This window comes from Meriones unguiculatus, chromosome 19, assembly GCF_030254825.1.
Source record: "Meriones unguiculatus strain TT.TT164.6M chromosome 19, Bangor_MerUng_6.1, whole genome shotgun sequence".
In the NCBI taxonomy this organism is placed as follows: domain Eukaryota; kingdom Metazoa; phylum Chordata; class Mammalia; order Rodentia; family Muridae; genus Meriones; species Meriones unguiculatus.
Genome location: NC_083366.1, coordinates 34789508 through 34811526, shown reverse-complemented (window position 1 = coordinate 34811526; position 22019 = coordinate 34789508). Strand labels below are relative to the sequence as shown.

Sequence of the window (22019 nt, the reverse complement as noted above, 5' to 3'; positions counted from 1 at the left end):
TGAGTGAGTATATACCATGTGTGTCTTTTTGCTTCTGGGACAACTCACTCAGGATGATCCTTTCCAGATCCCACCATTTACCTGCAAATTTCATGATTTCCTTATTTTTCATTGCTGAGTAATATTCCATTGTGTAGATGTACCACAATTTCTGCATCCATTCTTCAGTTGAGGGGCATCTGGGTTGTTTCCAGCTTCTGGCTATTACAAATAAAGCTGCTACAAACATGGTTGAGCAAATGTCCTTTTTGTGTACTTGAGCCTCTTTTGGATATATGCCCAGGAGTGGTATGGCTGGATCTTGAGGAAGCGCTATTCCTAGTTGTCTGAGAAAGTGCCAGATTGATTTCCAGAGTGGTTGTACAGTTTACATTCCTACCAGCAGTGGAGAAGGGTTCCCCTTTCTCCACAACCTCTCCAGCATGTGTTGCCACTTGAGTTTTTGATCTTGGCCATTCTCATGGGTGTAAGGTGAAATCTCAGGGTTGTTTTGATTTGCATTTCCCTGATGGCTAGTGAGGTTGAGTATTTCTTTAAGTGCTTCTTCTCTGCCATTCGGTATTCCTCTACAGAGAATTCTCTGTTTAGCTCTGTTCCCCATTTTTTAAGTGGATTACTTGGTTTGCTGCTTTTCAGCTTCTTTAGTTCTTTATATATACTGGATATTAGCCCTCTGTCAGATAAAGGGTTGGTGAAGATTCTTTCCCAATCTGTAGGCGGTCGCTTTGTTTTGATGACGGTGTCCTTTGCTTTGCAGAAGCTTTTCAGTTTCATGAGGTACCATTTATTGATTGTTGCTCTTAGAGCCTGTGCTGCTGGTGTTCTGTTCAGGAAGTTTTCTCCTGTACCAATGAGTTCTAGGGTATTTCCCACTTTTTTTTCAAGCCGATTTAATGTGTCTGGTTTTATGTTGAGGTCTTTGATCCACTTGGACTTCAGTTTTGTGCAGCGTGATAAGTATGGATCTATTTTCATTTTTCTACATGTAGACATCCAGTTGGACCAGCACCATTTGTTGAAGATGCTATCTTTTTTCCATTGAATGGTTTTGGCATCTTTGTCAAAGATCAGGTGTCCATAAGTGTGTGGGTTTATTTCTGGGTCCTCTGTTCGGTTCCATTGATCCACCATTCTGTTTCTATGCCAGTACCATGCAGTTTTTAAAACTGTTGCTCTATAGTACAACTTAAGATCAGGGATGGAGATACCTCCAGAAGATCTTTTATTGTAGAGGATTGTTTTAGCAATTCTGGGTTTTTTGTTATTCCATATGAAGTTGAGAATTTTTCTTTCCAGGTCTGTAAAGAATTGTGTTGGTAATTTGATGGGAATTGCATTGAATCTGTAGATTGCTTTTGGTAAGATGGCCATTTTTACTATGTTAATCTTGCCAAGCCATGAGCATGGGAGATCTTTCCATCTTCTCATATCTTCTTCTAATTCTTTCTTCAGAGATTTGAAATTTTTTTCATACAAGTCTTTGACTTCCTTCGTTAGGATTACTCCGAGGTACCTTATGTCATTTGTGGCTATTGTGAAGGGTGTTGTTTCCCTAATTTCTTTCTCAGCCCTTTTGTCTTTTGTATACAGGAGGGCTACTGATTTTTTTGAGTTAATTTTGTATCCTGCCACTTTGCTGAAGGTGTTTATCAGCTGTAGGAGTTCCCTGGTAGAGTTTTTGGGGTCACTCATGTATACTATCATATCATCTGCAAATAGTGATAATTTGACTTCTTCCTTTCCAATTTGTATCCCCTTGATCTCCTTCAACTGTCTCATTGCTCTAGCAAGGACTTCCAGCACTATGTTGAAGAGATATGGAGAGAGTGGGCAGCCTTGTCTTGTCCCTGATTTCAGTGGGATTGCTTTAAGTTTCTCTCCGTTCAGTTTGATGTTGGCTATAGGCTTGCTGTATATCCCCTTTACTATGTTGAGATAGGTGCCTTGTATCCCTGATCTCTCCAATACTTTAAACATGAATGGATGTTGGATTTTGTCAAAGGCTTTTTCAGCATCTAGGGAGATTATCATGTGGTTTTTTTCTTTCAGTTTGTTAATATGGTGGATCACATTGATGGATTTCCGTATATTGAACCACCCCTGCATACCTGGGATGAAGCCTACTTGGTCATAGTGGATAATATCTTTAATGTGTTCTTGGATTCGGTTTGCAAGTATTTTATTAAGTATTTTTGCATCAATGTTCGTAAGGGAGATTGGCCTGAAATTCTCTTTCTTTGTTGAGTCTTTGTGAGGTTTAGGTACCAAGGTGACTGTGGCTTCATAGAATGAGTTTGGTAATGTTCCTTCTGTTTCTATTTTGTGGAATAGTTTGAAGAGAATTGGTGTTAGCTCTTCTTTGAAGGTCTGGTAGAATTCTGCGCTGAAGCCATCTGGTCCTGGGCTTTTTTTGGATGGGAGACTTTTGATGACCGCTTCTATTTCTTTGGGGGATATAGGACTATTTAGTTGATTTACCTGGTCCTGATTCAGCTTTGGTAAGTCAAATCAATCACGAAAATTGTCCATTTCATTTAGATTTTCAAATTTTGTGGCATATAGACTTTTGAAATAAGTCCTAATGATTGTTTGGATTTCCTCAGTGTCTGTAGTTATATCCCCCTTTTCATTTCTGATTTTGTTGATTTGGGTGGTGTCTCTCTGCCTTTTAGTTAGGTTGGCTAAGAGTTTGTCGATCTTGTTGATTTTCTCAAAGAACCAGCTCTTGGTTTCATTGATTCTTTGAATTGTTTTATTTGTTTCCAATTGATTGATTTCAGCCCTGAGTTTGATTATTTCCAGCCGTCTACTCTTTCTTGGTGTGTCTGCTTCTTCTTTTTCTGGGTTTTTAAGTGAGCCATTAAGGTGCTTGAATGAGCTGTCTCGAATTTCTTCTTGAAGGCACTTAGTGCTATGAACTTTCCTCTTAGCACTGCTTTCATTGTGTCCCACAAGTTTGGGTAGGTTGTGTCTTCATTTTCATTGATTTCTAGAAAGACTTTAATTTCTTTCTTTATTTCTTCCCTGACCCAGCTGTCATTTAGTAACAAGTTGTTCAGTTTCCATGTGTGTGTAGGCTTTTTGCTATTTCTGTTATTGTTGAGGTCCAGCTTTATTCCATGGTGATCAGACAAGATACAAGGGATTATTTCAATCTTCTTGTATCTGTTGAGGCTTGCTTTGTGACCCACTATATGGTCTATTTTGGAGAAGGTTCCATGAGGTGCTGAGAAGAAGGTAAATTCTTTTGTGTTTGGGTGTAAAGTTCTGTAAATGTCTGTTAGGTCCATTTGATTCATGACCTCTGTCAGAGACATTGTTTCTTTGTTTAATTTCTGTTTTGTTGACCTGTCCTTTGTTGAGAGTGGGGTGTTGAAGTCTCCCACTATTAATGTGTGGGGATCTATATGTGCTTTAAATTTTATCAATGTTTCTTTAACAAATGTGGCTGCTCTTGTATTTGGGGCATAGATGTTCAGGATTGTGATGTCTTCTTGGTGGAATTTTCCCCTGATGAGTATGAAGTGTCTTTCCCCATCTCTTTTGATTAATTTTGGTTGAAAGTCTATTTTATCAGATATTACAATGGCTACTCCTGCTTGCTTCTTGGGTCCATTTGCTTGGAAAGTCGTCTTCCAACCCTTTACCCTCAGGTAATGTCTATCTTTGTGTCTTAGGTGTGTTTCTTGTATGCAACAGATTGCTGGGTTTTGTTTACGTATCCATTCTGTTAATCTGTGTCTTTTTATTGGAGAGTTGAGTCCATTGATGTTGAGAGAGATTAATGACCAGTGGCTGCTAGATCCCTTGATTTTGATGTTGGCTGTGGTCATCAGGTTGTGTGCTTGGTTGCTTTTTGTTTTACTGAAGTGAGGTTATTTATTTCCTGTGTTTTCTTGAATGTAGCTAGTTTTCCTGGGTTGTATTTTTCCTTCTAGTGTCTTCTCTAATGCTGGATTTGTTTGTAGGTATTGTTGAAATTTGTTTTTGTCATTGAATATCTTGTTTTCTCCATCTATGAGGACTGAGAGTTTTGTGGGGTATAGTAGCCTGGGCTGACATCTGTGTTCTCTTAGTGTCTGCATGATATCCGTCCAGGCCCTTCTGGCTTTCATAGTCTCTGTTGAAAAGTCAGGTGTGATTCTAATGGGTTTGCCATTACATGTTACTTGGCCTTTTTCCCTTGCAGCTTTTAGTATTTTTTCTTTGTTCTGTATACTTACTGTTTTGATTATTATGTGGTGGGAGGATTTTCTTTTCTGGTCAAATATGTTGGGTGTTCTATAGGCCTCATGTATTCTAATTGGCCTCTCGTTTAGCTTGGGAAAATTTTCTTCAATGATTTTGTTGAAAATATTTTCTGGGCCTTGGAGAAGGGAGTCTCCTTTTTCCTCTATACCTATTATTATTAGGTTTTGTCTTTTCATATTGTCTTGCAATTCTTGGACGGTCTGTGTCAGGAATTTTTCGGATTTAACATTTTCTTTGACAGATACATCGATTTCTTCCATTATATCTTCTACACCTGAGATTCTTTCTTCCATCTCTTGTAGTCTGTTGGTTATGCTTACCTCTGTAGTTCCTGTTTTCTTCCCTAGATTCTTCCTTTCCATTATTTCCTCCATTTGTGTTTTCTTTAATTTTTCCAATTCTATCTTCAGGTCTTGTGTTGTTTTGTTTACTTCCTTCACCTGTCTGATTGTACTTTTCTCTTTTTCTTTTAGTTCCTTCAACTCTGTTTCTTTTATTTCATTCAGTGCTTTAAGCATTTCCTTTCTCAAAGCCATAAACTGTTCGGCTGCAGCTTCCTCTATTTCTTTACGGATGGCAATATTCTGTTTGAGTTTATCTTCCTCTATGTCTTTATGTATCTTATTTGTTTCCTCTGTTATCATCTTCATGAGCATAGTTGTTAGGTCATCTTCTTGGATTTCAGTTATGCTGTGGTGTCCAGGGCTACTTGCCCCTGGGTAACTGGGTTCTGGAGATGCCATATTGCTCTGTCTTTTGTTGCTTGAGCTTTTTCGCTGGCCTCTACCCATTGTGCTATCTTAGGTTTTTGGGGTTATTTTCTGGTGGTTCCTGGGGATCCTGTGGTGGAGAGAATCCCCTTTGCAGAAAGCTGGTTTTTCCTGAAGGATGTCTTCTCAGCTTTTTGGGTATAGTCCCTGGATGGCTGGTGTTTTTTCAGGAGTTGCTCACCTCAGGGATATAGACCTGAGTGGTAACTGTGGTCTTTGTTAGTCGAGAGGGTTCTCCTCTCACCCAGGGAAGTCCTGAGGGCAGCTGCCCTGTTTCTGGGTTTCTTGTTGTAAATTTAATGATCAGCTGCTATGACCCAGTTGGACATCAGGTGAGCAGCAACTGTTTGTGCCTATGTCTGGAGCACAGCTGAGTGGTGGCCCCACTGGTCTGCTAGACTGCTAGACTTTTTCTAGGGAAGGATTGGGTGATTTAAGTCAGTACAGTCTTCTTCCTTCCCTGTGGATTCTCTGGAGACAGGGACTCCCAGTGTCTTTTTTGCCCTGGTGCACACTGCTCAGTGTCCGCCAGCTGGCTGGCCACAGTAACTGCCTGTGCCTGGAGCACAGTTGAGTGATGGCGGCTCAGTCTCCGCCAGTTGTCTGGTGTGCAGAAACTGCCTGTGTCTGCCTTTGCGGCCTTTGGGAGCCTGGGTTCCTCCCTAAGCTGGGTAATTTTCCGGGGACGTTTTTCAGGCTGGGGGTGTCGGCTGAGTGCTCTGAGATCAGACCAGCCATTTCCCTCCCTGTGTGTTTGCACCGGACAGTGAAACTCATTCGCTGGTGCCCTGGTGCCCACAGTTCTATCTCAGGCGGCGAGTCAGGCGCGCAGGCAGGCAGGGCTCAGTGCCGGAGCCTGGGTCTCGGGCTCTGGCTCCGGGCTGGGTCCTGGGGTGCCCGTGGAACCCGAGTCTTTTCCAGGGGATGTCTGGGTGACCTAAGGCCGGTCCCAATCGTTTCCTGTACCCTGGGGTTATCTCTCGACTGAAGAATCCAGTCTCTGATAGTGTGGTGCGCACGGTTCAGTCTGGGACCGTGACCAGAGACACTGGCTTGTGGCTCTGGGCTGGGGCTGGGGCTGGCGGCCGGCAGCCAAGCGTCTGGCGGAACCGGGAAACCGGGATCTCTTCTGCGGTTTAGCCGGGTGAGTTAAAAGCTGATTGAATCCCGCACCGTGGGGTTTCCTCTCACCTGGGAAACACAATGACTGTGTTTTATGGCCGAGAGTTCTGATTACTGGTCACTGTGCTGATCCTGCTGCTGCTGCTCAGAATGAGAGTCCTCCAGGCGCCGCCATCTTGCCCCTCCCTCCTAGTGTGAGTCTTAAGGCATGTTGGCTACTCAAGCTCTTGTTTCAAGGCGTGTTTAAGAGAAAGTTGCATGGAGAATTCTGAGTGACACTGACAGAGAAGGCTCTGACTAGGTTTCCTGGGTATATGTTCACCTTCTGTGTGGCCTATAAATCAACATGCAGATGAGGGGTAATGCCAGTGGATGGTGAGGGGAAAGCAGATAACTTTAGCATAACTCATTGTAATATAGAGAGAAAAATTCCCAAGAGGAAATAAGGTCTGAAGAAATTGCCGGAAACATTAAACCCACGATTCTGTTTATGGTAGAACACCGACCAACAAATTCCAGCTGTTTCTCTGTGGGTTATAGAAGTGTCACGAGCCTGTTTATAGTTACTTAGCTGGAGACTCCAGCCTGGATCTTGTAGGGCCTCACTGGTTTGGTTTGGGCTTATTCAGATTTGTCTAAAGATTATTTCCTGTAAGAATGCAGCCCTCTATCAAAATTTTATTTCTAAAAGTTCCATTCCAGTAACTGCCAGTTCCCTGCCAATAGTTTCTCCCTGTAGTGTTAGCTTAGTTGTATATGTTTAATACCAAAACAGCACTGAACTAGTACTCCATACTATTCTAAATGCACACAATATGTCCATTTAATTTCTTAAAACAAGCGTATGCCCTAGGGACTATTATTTGTCAAAGCAACACAAAAACTAGAATCTTAAACATAAGAATAACAATCTTCCTACGTTAAAAGTAAAAGTTCTGGGTTGGGGAGCTGCTCAGTGGCTGAATGATTGCTGCCCAGACATCGACTCTCAGGCACATATGCAAACACTAGACATGTCCAAATGAGCATGTGACCACACCATTAGGGGTTGGGGAAAGGTGGAGCCTGTGAGATCACTAGCCAGCGCATCTGATTTGAAACAGAGCTTCAGAGTCAGCAAAAAGTCTGTCTCAAGGATTTAAGATGGTGAGCAACAAAGACTGCCAACGGCCTCCTCTGACCTCTGTACACACATACGCAAACGCACCACCTACAACGCTGTATTACCCCACCCTCCAAGATCACACACAGCTTACAATTTTTTTCTATATGAAAATTTACATAAGAACAAAAACAAACTTTAGTCTAGAAATAAATTAGAAATCATATATCTGGCAAAGGATCTTTGCTTTGATAATTCAGCACTTCTGATAAGTCCATAATATACAACAGAAAAAGAAACAAGACAACCTCCAACACCTTGTGGCCGTTAGGACACACTATTGATTTCTCTTTCTGTGGGGAATGCAGCTTATGTAGCCATAAGGCATCACTCCCTCTCTATTCGGCGGGCAGAACTTTAACTCCCGTAGCAACAAAGGCAAGAATGTGGGGTGTGGTAGAATTACCAAGTGTGATATCCTTTAGAGAGCTGTTTGGCCAGCTGTTACACAGTAGCAGGCGTCTGTGACTCAGCAGTTCTACCTTATTCTATGGGCACGTGTTGCAAAAACTGGTAATGCACACAGAAGCACTGTATAATGGAAGCACTGGCTATGTTCACTGGATAAACTAAATGGGCCACATATCCATTTATGACATAGCTAGATAGACAAATTAACATCACATATAAGAAGAGACATTATAGTATAAAATGTACAAATAAAACATGTTACTTATGCTACTTAGGAGTTCAGTGAAAGCTACATGTTTATTATAAATACAGTAAATTGAAGAGCTGCACAAATATAACTTAAATACTACTGAATGATTATAGATATGCACAAATGTAATATAAAACTCTAGAATGAATTGAGAGGTGAACAGGAATAATTATATGGTGTCTTCTACTATATATAGAGAGATGCATATTATAGCATGAATACAGAGATGTACATATGTGATATAATATGGATAAATATTCACAGATAAAGTAAAAACATGATATAGATAAACACAAATGTAATATAAATACCATATTATCAATAGAGTGGTATGTAAATGTACGTACATACTATAGTATTAATTAAGAGACTCTTATTAAGTGGCCCTTAAGTCTAATTAAACAGATGTTATCATCAAGATATGTATCTCACTATTACACCTTTAGTGTCTCACAATTACGCTTTCTGTGGGGAGATTGTTGTGGTTCATAGGCATGACAGCTTGGTAGAACTATTAATTACACCTCTTCCTTAGGCTCTTCACATAACAACTTCTGGTTTTATGAAACATAAATCCAAAGGAGGAGATTTTTATGTCAGATATACCCTGATTCCTTTAAGACCTACATCTGAATTATATGATGTCTTCAGCAGTAGGGCCAACTTCTAGGAGGCAGTCTGGGGCCAATGGAAATACTCCATATTGTCTTGGAGCTTTTGGAACTCTCTTGGCAACAAAGGAGGGTTTCTCATACCTGATCCCAGAGTTTTTATTACATAGTATATGGCTCTTAAAGGAATATTTTTTACCCCATGTGTAATAACTTCATTTAATCTGTAAACATTGGTGTGTCTGTGTGTGTATTATATGTATTATATATAGATTTATATGTGTTATAGTTAATTTTAGGTAAATATAAATTTATATGATTCTTTATGAGTTTTCAAACATACTTAGCGTTATTCATTCCTTCTATTATCTCCTTCTGTATTGACTTCCATCCCTCCCCCTCAAGTTAAAGCCCACTATTTTTCCATTTATACCTTCATATCACCTCTATCCTGGTACTTTCCCGTTTAGTACTCCGCATCCCATAGTCACGCTTTGCTGTCCTGGTTCCCGTGATTTGTCTGCTTTACCTTCTCACATCTGAAGGTTTGTTGCTATGAACTACAGGTTAGAGAAAACATGTCGTTTTTCCTTCTCAATCTGAGTTTGCTCACTTATCCCTTTACTTGAAGAATTCATGAGTTCATTTATTTTCCCTATACAGCTGAATAGTATTCCATTGTGTATATGTACCGCATTTTCATTATCCATTCATTCATTGAAGGATGTTAGGGTTGTTTTCATTTCCTAGCTATAGTATGTCAAGTCTTATTCGGAAAGCCTTTTCCCACACTTGTATCCTGTAGGGTACTTGTCTATGTTTTCTCTCTGTTCCAGAATGTTAGGTTTCACATTGAGTCACATCGAGGGCTTCTTCTTTTTTTTTTTTTAAACATCTGAAGTTAATATTCATGCACGTTGGTTGATATTAACTTTGTTTTTTTTTAAACATGTGGATATACTATTTTCCAACACCATTTGTTGATTATGCTATATTTTCTACAGTGACGATTTTGTTGACATTTTTGTTAAATATCTGGTGAGAGTAGTTAAATGTTCACTTGTTTGTGTCTTCTCTTTTATTCAGTTGGTCCATAATGTCTGGTTTTTGTTTGTTTGTTTTAACAGTACCACACTGTTCTCACTACGATGGCTCTCTAATGTATCTTGAAATCCAAAGTAGTAATACTTCAGCATTTTATTTTCTTTGGTTTCGGCTATATGGGTGTTCTGTGGTTCCAAATAAATTTAGGATGCTGGTGTCTGTGGGTTTCTCATATATAACTTTCATTATGTTGAGGTTATGTGCCCTTCAGTTTTCTTATCTTTAAGACTTTTATCATGAAGATATGATGGATTTTGTAAAAGGCCCTTTGTATCTGTTGAGATGATTATGTGATTCTTGTTATATGATTTATTATATTGATTACCCTATATATGTTGAAATATCCTTATATCTCTGGGAAAAGCCAACTTGATCATGGTGGATGATCTCTTTTATATATATCTAGTTGTTTTTCAAGTATTTTCCCAAGTGTTTTTACATCTGTGTTCATCAGGGATACTGGTCTTTAGTTTTCTTTTTCTGATGTCTTTCCTTTTTTTAGTATTAAAGTAACTGGCCTTATACAAGTAGTTTTGAAGTGGCTTGTGTCTCTGTTGCTGTCTTTGCCTCTCTCTCTGTCTCTGTCTCTGTTTCTCTCTCTCTCTCTGAATGTATTGCTATAGTTCTTTGAAAGTCTGCTAGAATTCTGATTTGAATCCATCTGGTCATGGTCTGTGTTTAGAAAGCTTTTTAATACTGTTTCATCTCTCTGTTTTTATTGGTCTGTTTAGGTTGTCGATCTCCCTCTGGTTTACCTCTGATGCTTTGGATGAATCTAGAAACCTGACCATATTGTTGAGGTTTTCAACATAACGTAGTACAGGTTTTTAAAGTATTTCATTATAACATTCTAATTTCTTTAGTGTTTGTTTTAATGCTTCCCTTCTTCTTTTGGAATCTATTAAATTGAGCCATCTCTTTCTTCTTTTAGTAGTTAGGCTAATGGTCTGTGGTTCCTGTTTATCTTCTCAAACAGGCTTATTTGATTTTTAATTCTTAGTATCATCCTCTTTGTTTCTATTTCATTAATTTTTTGTTCTGATTTTTATTATTTCTTGCCATCTCCTAGATTTGCGTTTGTTTTATTCTTGTTTTTCCAAATTCTTGAATTACATCATTAAGTCATTTATCTGTGCTCTTTCTGATTTTTTTTAATGTAGGCACTTAAAGCTGTAAATTTTCTTCATAGGAATGCTTTTAATGTGTCTGGATGTTTTGTTGTATTGTGTTTTCATTTTCATTTAGTTCCAGGATTTTTTTTTTTCTGTCTTGATTTCTTCTCTCACCGATTTGTCATTCAGTAATAAGTTGTTAAATCTTCTTGAGTTTATATACTTAGTAGAGCTTTGTTTGCTCTTGATTTTGTTATTATTATTATTATTTTATTAATTACATTTTATTCACTTTGTATTCCCCCATAAGTCCCTTCCTCATCCCCTCCCAGTTCCACCCTCCCTCCCCTCCTTCACGCATGCCCCTCCCCAAGTCCAGTGATGGGGAGGTTCTCCTCTCCTTTCTTCTGATCTTATTCTATCAGATCACATCAGGAGTGGCTGCATTGTCATCTTCTGTGGTCTCATAAGGCTGCTCCCCCTCAGAGGGAGGTGATCAAAGAGCAGGCCAATCAGATTATGTCAGAGATAGTCCCTCTTCCCATTACTATGTAACCCACTAAGTTTTATGACATTTGTTAAGATTTTTTTTTTTTTTTGTCTAAGCCTCCATGGGCTGCTGAGTAGAATCTACTTTCTTTGAGATTTGGGAAGAGCATTCAGTAGATATCTATCAGGTATATCTGTTCTATGATGTAATTTAATCATGATGGTTCTCTTTATTTTTGTCCGGATGACCTGTCTATGGGAGAAAGTGCAATAGACCATTTACTAAACCATTTACTATTAATGTGTTTCATGTTAATTTGTGTTTTTATAGAAAATCAAGTACCATGAAGTTTGATGTGTGTATGTTTAAGGTTGTAATGTCTTTTTGAGTAATCATTCTCTTGATTAGAATGAAATGTTCTTCTTTATCTATTTTGATTTAGTTTTGGTTTGAAGTCTATTTTTTATTGGGATAACATGTTTGCTTTAAGTTTCTTTCTCTATCATCTATGGAAGATAGTTTTGCTGGGTACACTAATGTAGGTTGGCACTTGAGTTCTTTTAGAACTATAAGAACATTGCTTCAGGCTCTTCCAGCTTTAAAATTCCCAGTGAGAAATCAGCTGTTATTCTGATAGGTTTTTCTTTGAATGTTGCTTGTAATTTTTTTCTCTTGTAGCTTTCAATACTCTTTCTTTTTTTCTGTATATTTATTGTTTTAATAATGATATGGCATGGGTTATTTTTTCTGATTTGGTGTTCTGTGTGCTTCTTGTATCTATATGGGTGCCTTTCCTAAGTATAAGGAAGTTTTTTATTAACTTTCTGGCAGTGTGATTTATGCCATTGACCTGATCCTTCTCCTTCAACTGTGCCTATAATATGAATATTGGTCTTTTTATGATATCCCATAATTCCTGGACATTTGTTTTCTGTATTTATTGTTAATTTTTATAATCATTGATTTTGTGTGCTGTAAAACCTCTACTTTATCTCTGAGTCCTGAAATTTTATCTTCTGCTCAATTCACTCTATTGGTAAGCCTTCCCCGCACCTGAGTATTTAAATTGGGATATTGAGTCTTTCATTTTCATCTTCATTTCAGCAGGAGTTCTATTCAATATTCTCTACACTGAATTTGACTTTAAAATCATAGATTATCTTTGTCAATTTATTAAGCCCTATGCTTTTGTTTTCCTGGACATCATGGATTTATTCTCTGTAAGTTCATCATTTAAGTACATTTGCGTGTTTCTTTGTGTCTTCTTTAAAGCCCTTGATTTCGTTGCGGAAATTTATGGTTGTCTTTTAATTTTTCTGTACTGGGATTGATCTAGGTTGTTTTCATTGGAGAACAATTCTATAGACTGGTAGACTTCGGGGGAAGTACACTCTGGTGGCCTTTCATATTGAATGTTTTTTAAATTTTGTTTTGTTTTATTTGTTTGTTTTTATGTGACCTGGGCATGTGGACTACTACTACCTCTTCTTCTTCTTCTTCTTCTTCTTCTTCTTCTTCTTCTTCTTCTTCTTCTTCTTCTTCTTCTTCTCTCTCTCTTTTTTTTTTTTGCTGTTGTGTCTGAGATGACTTTGTAGACTTCCTTGGGATAGTACAGCATTCAGGCTGTATCAACAAGGCCTGAGTTTTGAGGATTCTGAGGGCAGGTTCCAGGAATTGTAAGGCTTGAACCTCACACAGATGTGTAATCAGAGATAAGTCTGGACACTCAGAGAGTACATGTAAGTTATGGTTGAGCAAGCATACCAGACCACATCTCAGCATATATTGTGCTCCCAAGGCTATGTGGTAGGGATAGGCTAGAGCCAAGGAGGGCTGATCAAGCAGGGATGGGCTACAGGGTATAGGATAAGAGCCAAGCCTGCAGGCTGGAGAAAAGTGCAGCAAGACTGATCAGACAATGTAGCAAGACTGTGTAGACAATGTGCAACTCCTGCTGTTTCTGGACATTGGAGGTGGTGCACATAAACAACGATTCAGGGAAATTGCTTGATTGGAGCTAGGTCTGGGATTCAGGCAAGAACTGGAAATTGGATGTGGTGTGCACAACTGGATCAGAAGAGGAAGAGAATGAGTACACCTACCTCATATAATTGCTACAAGCTCCTTGGTGGGAAGCAGAGCTGGGATACAGTGGCTCTCAGTAGATAAGAGAAGTATGGGAGTATTGTCTGACTTAGATGGTGGTGTTTGCAAGAACAGGAGAACTGTAATGGAGGAAGAAGAAATAACATAGGTTAGCCTGCTTGGATCTGGGCCAGTCATCCCTGCCACAGGGTCCTTGGTAGGAAGCAGGCTGGAATCTGCCAAAATAAAGGAGGTTGGCTGAGAAGAGAGGATGCTAAGGCAGGTGATAGCAGGACAAGGGAGACCAGAATGGTGGAGAAGGAGAGGAAGAGTACCTTTCTTACATAATTTCTTTTGGACATTTATTAACTTTTCATAGCACCATGTTCATTGAGTTCTTTCTAATACCAGGTATCAGATAACTAATATCGGATTTTTTTCTAGTATCATATATAAGATTATCAGATAACTTAGTACATATTGATAAAATATTTTCTGTCTCATGTTTAAAAAGAAAAGAGCGACATAGTGCTCGTGAGATGGCTCAGCACATAGAGCACCTGTCCTGCAAGCTTGACAACCGAAGCTCTGTTTTGGTAGCACAAGCCTGATGACCTAAGTATGAACCCTGCAACTCATTTAAAGGAAACAATGAACTCGACAAAGTTTTCCACAGACCTCCAAATGCATGCCACCTACTACTATACCGTCACTACTAATAAATTAAGTAACAAGATAAAAAAGAGAGCCTTAATTTTGTATTTGTCTCAGAATCTATTTTTTCTTATTTTAAGACATTTTCCTACAGTACGCATTGACTATATTTTTCTATTCCTCAAATAATCCCAGATATAACCCTCTCTCCTATTCATCAAACTTCACGTCCTTTCTCCCTTTTTCCAACAACAACAACAACAAATCCAAACTAAAACAAAACAAAATGAGGAGAGGAGTGAAGTAAGATTTGTGTTGGCCGTCTACTCCATTGAAGAAAACTGATTTTTCCTTCTTCCAGCAGGTATCAACTGCAGATAATTTTTGGCTATAGGTGGGACATTGTGTCTGTTTTTCTTCTTAATGCTGGAATTTTTGTCTAGCTTTAGCTCGTGTATATCTTATGCAAATATCTGACTCCTAATGACATATTCCTATATCTATAGACCAATGTGTCACTCAACCTTCATCAGAGACGCTTCCCCTTGCAGCACATAGTAATCGGCACAGAGACCCACTGTTGTAGAAAATTATATTAGACTCTTGAAGGCTTCTCTACCCTGGCTAGTTCCCAAATAATTGGCACAGAGAGACTATAATTTATTTTATAAACTTTAAAACACTAGAGTTGGGCAGATATCAACTCTCTAAGCTATTTTAATATTTCCCAGCTACACACACCATGTTACTTGACTTAATCATTTCTGTCTGGGCTGCTTCTGTTCTATCTGTCTTCATAGCCATGTGCTCTTGGTCCATACTGCCCCATGACAACTTCCTTTTCTCCATATTCCTCTCCTCCTACTACATCTTCTGCTTCATTTCCTTCTCTCTCAGCCTTGTGGTCCCTCTCAGACCCCAAGCCCAGGAACCTAAGCCCTGCCTACCTCTCTTTTGTCCAGCTCACGCTGTCAGCAACTTTATTAACTAATCAGAGATAATTAGGTAGTGAGTTACACAGTATCAAATGGTGTACATGAGAATGTGCTTGTCTAAGATGCAACCAGATCTTGGAGACTAGTAATTAGCATTAGAATACGTAGCACCAGACCAACCCCCAACAGCCCATAACTGGACACTGTGCAGAGAATGGAAAAATCAGCATTAACCTGGGTGTCTTTATCAAACCCCTTCCTTTTAAGTTCAGGGTTCTATGCAGAAGAGAAGGCAGAAATAGTCTAAGAGTCAGGGATGGTGCACAGCTATTTCAAGGAAATAGTTATCCAAGTACAGCGGCACTGATGCACTTACGGTTTTTCTAATAAAGGACTTTGCCCTTTATTAGGAAAACTCTTGAAAAGGGTGGGGGGGGGGGGAAGGTTCTCTTTGAGTACTTTAAAAATCCTGTCAGGCAATAAGGGAAGAGATAATATTTCTTTGGCTTCACATTGTTGTTAATAATTTTGAAGCCAGCAGGCTAAGGGTGGAGGTGCACAGACCTCATCCAGCTATGGATTTAACAGGGGCTCCACATATTCTCATCATTTATAAGGTCCTGCCTAGAGGCCTGCAGCCATCATGCAGCCATGACAACACAAAGTCAGCATGCATACTCTCATCGCCTTTAAGAGTTGAGGCTTTGGCTTTACACTGAACTCTTAAGATGAGATGAAAGAGAACCCTTAACCTCTTTAGTCTGTCCACAAGCGGTGTTTGTTGGTGACTCTTTAAATTGTTTCTAAGTGTCTTAGTTGTTGGCCTGGTAAAAGCCTGATTTATTGTTTCCTGCTCAGCTTGAGTCTCTGCCTCATCCTTCCCTATGGTAGAGCTCCAAGCATAATGAAGACCAAGTGGGATTCCTGAGTCCAGTCATCACTAAATCCCTAGAGGCCTTAGTACAAAGATGTTTTTATAGAGAAAGGCACAAACAAATGACAACAACAACAACAAAAAAGATAAAAATATATTTTATAAGTTCTGGAAACTTAAGCTTTTGTGACCATAAAATACCTGACAGATAAGTAGTAATAGATTGGGATACTGTAGAACTCACATGGTGATCTAATGGTGATCTGCAATTATGGGAGGTTTTGTTACACTTATTTTTATTATAAGTGGAATCGCTGCCAAGTAAATGCCATTTGTTGGTTACTTATCATGTCCTACCATAAGTAATTTACAACTATTATACTTTTCCTAAAACATGGACGGCTTGGAGTGCAGAGAGGGCAACCAGCTGACTCAGGAACACAGATCTGGGTTATGTGAGGATTAAAAGTCAGTCTTTTCTCAGTAAATGTTTGTGGCCAGTGACTGTCATTATCTTCCAGATATGGCAGCGCTGTGCTGTGAGATGAACCCTAGCCTAGAATGCCAACTTGAATTTGAACCCCAATAAAGCTTCCATGTCTTAACCTCCAAAATGCAAGCAAATGAACCAGCTCAGGTTTGTTGCTGAAGAGATATGACATTCCACAGTTCCAGGGGTGCCAGATGGAAAGAAAGCAAGAGTGGCAAGTTACAGGCAACTCATTCAATACAGAGTGCCTCCATTTTTTTTTTACAAACTTGGGGACATACAGTAGTTCCATTGCTTATGACTTAAGCAGGAACCATCTGCTAGAGTTTTGGTTATTATTAAATTTCACTCTACAAATTGAGGTCAGAAAAACAGAAACAAACAAACAAACAAACAAACAAACAAAAACCCAAATAAAAACATTTAGGGCTCACCAGCTAAGAGCTTTGAGACTTGTGATTCATACCCTGGGCTAGCAAGGTCATGACACTGAACTTGTTGGTCAGCTTGGTGCTTCTATGATATAAGCTGATAACTGGAAAAGATAGCTGCTCTATAACATATCGCAGGATGTCTGGTTCAGAATACTGCTTTCTTGTGTTGAGTGGGTTTGACACAATTGAAGGATTAAATATTTGAGACAAATTAATTTCCAGTTAAGGCTGAGGTGTTTATGGGACTCCGCACAACTCCCTTGCAGAGCTGAGCTGGTTGGTTAGACATTCCACTTACTTTTGCCTTATCCTCCAAATTCTTTTGCTCTGACTGTTTCAGGTCAGCATTTTTTTTTCTTTTTTCTTTTGTTCTTATTTATTTCTTGAGAGCTTTTGTGGTTAGTGAAAACATGTGCTTTTATTGCAACCCTTTTGTGGATAAAGAAAAGCTTCCCATCGGACTTAGATCAAGAGATAGGTTTTTGGAGAAGATGAAGGGCTGGTTTTTTAGGAGAGGTGGAATGCAGCCTGTCAGTCATCTCTGACTGATGGATTTTGTGGTATCTAGGGACTGAGCACTACCCACACTTACACAGTGGCCACAGCTTAGGTCCCAGATACTTACTATGCCCCAGGCTCCTTTCCAAAGTGCATAGGCTATCTTCTGTAAAATGAAATAGAGCCTCATTTTGCCTATAATTGGAAGTAAACCCTGAGGACAGACAGCTTGTATAAATATTAAAGCTTCACATGGTTCCCAAATTTTCTCTAGCTAGCCTGACCCCTTGATCTATTGACACACATTTTCTGTGTATATCATTTGTACCATTTGCATGGTCCACTGATTATAAATTAGTTATCTTGAAAATTTATCAGACCAACTATTATAACACACCCCTTAGGAAAACGTAAATAATGGACACTTTGTGAAAAAAGGTTCTAGGTGTAAAGTATTTTTTAATTTTTTTCAACATGTATCATTTTGATGATCTGTCTCTTTCTCTCTCTGGAAGTCTTGGCCAGGAGAGAACAGTAGCAGTGATTGAAAAGAAAAGGTCAAGAACTAACCATAAGCCAGATATTTAGCCTTATAGTATGGTATTTTCATGGAAAAAAAATCGATTTTCAATACTTCAAAGTGAATTATATTATTTAAAACTGCGTGTAGAGAGATCAAATTATGGTACTGAAATATATTATATAATTTAGCCCAGGCTGGTATTAAACTTGTTATGTAGCCTAACATAACCTTGAACTGATCTTTCTGTTTTCACTCCCCAAGCGCAGGTACTACAGGCGTGTGGGACACCCAGACAGGAAAAGTCTGTGTTCACTACAATTCAATTCCAGAGAAAAGGAAGGTCATTGAACATAATGGTAGAAAGTGATGCCTTGTATGTAGAGACTAGGTGTGGAATGCAGATGTCTTTACATATCTGCTTTTCCAATTCCCACATCACGGTGCAGACAGAGTAACAAGGAGTTAAAGCAAGTGACTGCGGCTATTAATTCTTATCTGCCTCATTAGTAGCTTACTTTTAAAATATTAGTTTGTTTTTAGTTTTTTTTTCTTTTTTTAAAAAAAATCCATTGTTTTTATTTTTGAAGGATTATCTAGTACTCTAACCTGGTATAGCATATCTGAAACTTAAAAAATATTCTATGTCGTGATTTCATGCTCACAGTGCAATTATGATGCTTATCTATGTTTCACTCAAAAGCACTTGTAATTCAGTGCATGTCCCTCAAATGTTTCCTTTCCAGGGATGCTCTGTCAGAGGATACTGACTTAGGCCAGAACTGGGAGGAAGCACTCTCCCAGTGGCTGCTCTGACCACAGCAGGACCACTCAGATCACGTTCTATAGATGGGTTTTTCTAGGCTCCCAGAGTGAAGAGAAAGCATATTGTTGTCACAACTAGTTACTCTGAAAGATGGCTGCATAAGAGGAAAGCTGGTATCACCTTCTTTCGGTTGTAAAGCACCCTGTTTCTCTATACCTAGGTTTGCAGAAGAAGTGACAGCCAAGTGGCTTTGTCTCTTTGAAGGAAGTGGGATCCCATATGGCCCAATCAACAGTATGAAGGATGTGTTTTCAGATGCCCAGGTCTGTACTTTTGAATTTCCTGGTTACTTTTTTAAAAATTCTTTATTGACTTATATAAAGAACAATAACCATTGCTCTGGAGCCTAAGTCACATAATACAATATTTTACTATTTGATTAAAATTGTCTGTGGGTCTAAACTAAAAAAAAAAAAAGAAAAATACAATTTAGAATCAGCTACATGTCTATAGTCATACTTACAGGTCTGCTAGATCCAGCACACTTAAGCTGCATAAAATTTCCAAAGTCGGGGGCATTTATTTTTCCTAAAACCAGAAATATAGCCAGGGTTTGAGACTCAGAGATTGCTCTTTATAGAAATAAATACGATAGGTCTCACAGTTACTATCTTTTACTAACTGTCTCAAAATGTGCAAAGCAAATCATACTTAGTTCTGTAGAGTAAAAGCTTTTATGTGTTTGGTTAACTGTGCTATTTGTAAGGCATAAAATAACTTGGATAGGATGAATGCCAAGCAAAGAGAAGGGGCATCTGAAAATTTTCTTCTAGAACAGTCTTCAAATTTATATGTTGTCAGTATTTCTCTGTGTATCAGGGCTGTCCTGGATTTGCTTTGTAGACCAGGCTGGCCTCAAGCTTACAGAGATTCACCTGTGTCTGCCTCCCTGAGTGCTGGGATTACAGACACGGCTGTCAGTATTTTTATTTCATTACTTCAATTACTGTAACAAATAGAAGAAATTTGCTAATCTCAGACTCTTGTAATAACTTAAAATATAAAAGAATTCTATGTTTTTCTGGGAAGATTTTATTATGACTCATGTATCGGTTTCTAACAGTTGTAAAATGATAGGATATTTTTCTTGAGCTATTTATCCATTTAGAATAGAAGTTTTTAACTTTTAATGAATTATTGGAGACAACACATACCTTTGTGTGTGTGTGGGGGGATTTGGACTATGTCTCACCTAAGAGTTAAATGTGATGGCATCACAGTTACTGCTTGTGTAGCCACATGCCCCATAAGAGCAGAACAAGTTTTAAGAAACTCAGTGTTCATGAAATCATAGTACCTTGAATACTGCACTTAGATGTGGTCTGATGCAATCAACAGACAAAGTAAACACAATATAAACACGTACCTTTTTAAAGGAGAAGAATTTGTTGGAAAATGAACTTCTTTAACACAAGCACCTTTATTTTACATAAATGTTAACTTAGAGGGAAATGTGAAGCTGGGTGTGGTGGCACATGCCTGTAATCCCAGCACCCAGAACTCAGGGATGCAGAAGCAGGCAGATATCTGTAAATTCAAGGCCAGCCTGGCTTACAAAGAAGAAGTGAGTCTAGGACAGCCAAGGGTACACAGAGAAACCCTGTCTTGAAAAAAACCAACCAACCAACCAACCAACCAAACAAACAAACAAACAAAACTAAAAAACCAAACCAAAACAAAACAAAAAAAGAAAACAACCCCAAACAACAACAAAACAATTGTTTTGTTTTCTTACTAAGATTGTAAGATTTTTTTTTTATAATAGAATAATGGGGAGTGTGGGTTTGACATTAGGGGCCTGTATGCTATGTGTTGTATGGGTAATCAGGAGGTGACCCCAAATACCAGGGAGTCATGCCTGCTAACTCCTGGGAAGAGGTGCTCAGCTGCCAGTGGATGGACCCAGAAGCTGGCTTGCTCACTTTATGTCCTCAACTGTCACTTTAAAGTTGTGAGATGCGCAGGGCTTCTAGCTTATCTCAACTTGGGGTGTATTTCCCCACAGATACTTCTTAAGAGCTTATTCATCAACATTTTCGTTGTTCCATGTATATTTCATCAGGAGCAAAGTTACCAAAGCAAAAGTAAGTTTCTACAACAGTAGAATCACAATAATTTTGTTTTTTTTTATTTTTTATTTTTATTTTTTTAATTTTTTATTTAACTTTTATTAATTACACTTTATTCCTTTTGTATCCCCCCATAACCCCCTCCCTCCTCCCCTCCCGGTCCCACCCTCCCCCGCTTTCTGCATGCATGCCTCTCCCCAAGTCCACTGATAGGGGAGGTCCTCCTCTCCTCTCTGATTTTTTTTTTTTTTGTTCTTCTCAATGCAGTTTATTCAGGAACCTTGAACAATCTTCTGACCCTGGGGAAAGCCAGCCCACAGCTTAAAATAGCCTCTGGGTAGCCAACCCCAGCGTGCCTCGTGGGCAATGCAGATAGGTCCACATACATGGAAGCAAGCCAGATCCTCAGCCTTAGCCAAATATGGAGCTGTTTGTGACAGAGAGCACTCACCATCGGGAAGGTGGAAGGTGAAAACCAGCTCCATCTTTAAGGCTTGGCATTACGCAGCTCTCTACAGTTCCCCCTTTTTGTTTTAGACGCATCAGGCAAGAGTAGAGGTCTGATCTCTGATATTAGAAATAAATTGGGACTTTGTACCAGTGTTCATTTAGGTGTCATCCACCCAAAGAGCATCAGACCCGTCTGATACCTTTTTCTCAGAGGCGGGACCTGGGGCATCAACTCGCATGCAATCAGACATGCTCTTCTCTGGGTCCAAAGCGGCTGACCCTGAGTGCAGTGCTTAGCCTCGATTCTACCCACTCTCATACAGTTGCTCAAATGATGGCTCATTCCTATTTTCACAACTAATTGTCCCTTCCAGTCCAGTTTAATTATGACAAGTGAAATTTAGTTTATTTAATTACTTTCAATGTAAATTAAGTGTTTCAGAATGTAAAGATTTTTTTTTTTTGTTAGTCTATGGCTTCTTTTTAGTCATTAGGCTATTTATCAAATGAGGAAGAATGATTTTATTTGTCAGATGTCATCTTCTCATATCACCTCCAAAGATGTTACAGACTGCCCTCTTACTAAGAGTAGTTTCTGATTGTCATAATTCTATCACCATAAATATTTAATTATGCTCTGATTGCGGTAATCGAACCCCTGAAGCAAAAAAAAAAAAAAAAAAAAAAAAAGTTTTCTTTATTCACCAGATCTTTTTTTTAGGGGTGGGGATTTAAGTACTGAAATATATATATATGTGCAGCTTCTCTGAACTTTCATAAACAATCTGCTCTTAGCATTATAGAAATAATCAGAGATGAATGTGAAAGTTTCAAATGTTTTTGTTTGTTCCATCCAAGAGATGGACTGCCTTCTTTGCGTTCATACTGGGAGTATTTGTCC

General features: G+C 38.9%; 1 protein-coding gene across 24 annotated transcripts in view; it reads left to right on the top strand.

The window, feature by feature from the left end:
• Nucleotides 1-22019, top strand: part of Sugct (succinyl-CoA:glutarate-CoA transferase) — a 707647-nt gene that overhangs the window by 309509 nt on the left and 376119 nt on the right. For 11 of the 24 annotated variants that reach the window (XR_009587720.1, XM_060372766.1, XM_060372769.1 and 8 more), the window contains 2 exons: nucleotides 18760-18862; nucleotides 20605-20683. The exons of 5 other annotated variants lie outside the window; for them this stretch is intronic. Coding sequence is in view for 18 of the 19 variants with exons in the window: in XM_060372766.1 (XP_060228749.1) it covers nucleotides 18760-18862; nucleotides 20605-20683 (182 nt within the window). In the remaining variant the exon portion in view is untranslated. The remainder of the gene's footprint in view (nucleotides 1-18759; nucleotides 18863-20604; nucleotides 20684-22019) is intronic. 8 more of the 24 variants (XM_060372780.1, XM_060372770.1, XM_060372774.1 and 5 more) reach the window with 1 other exon arrangement.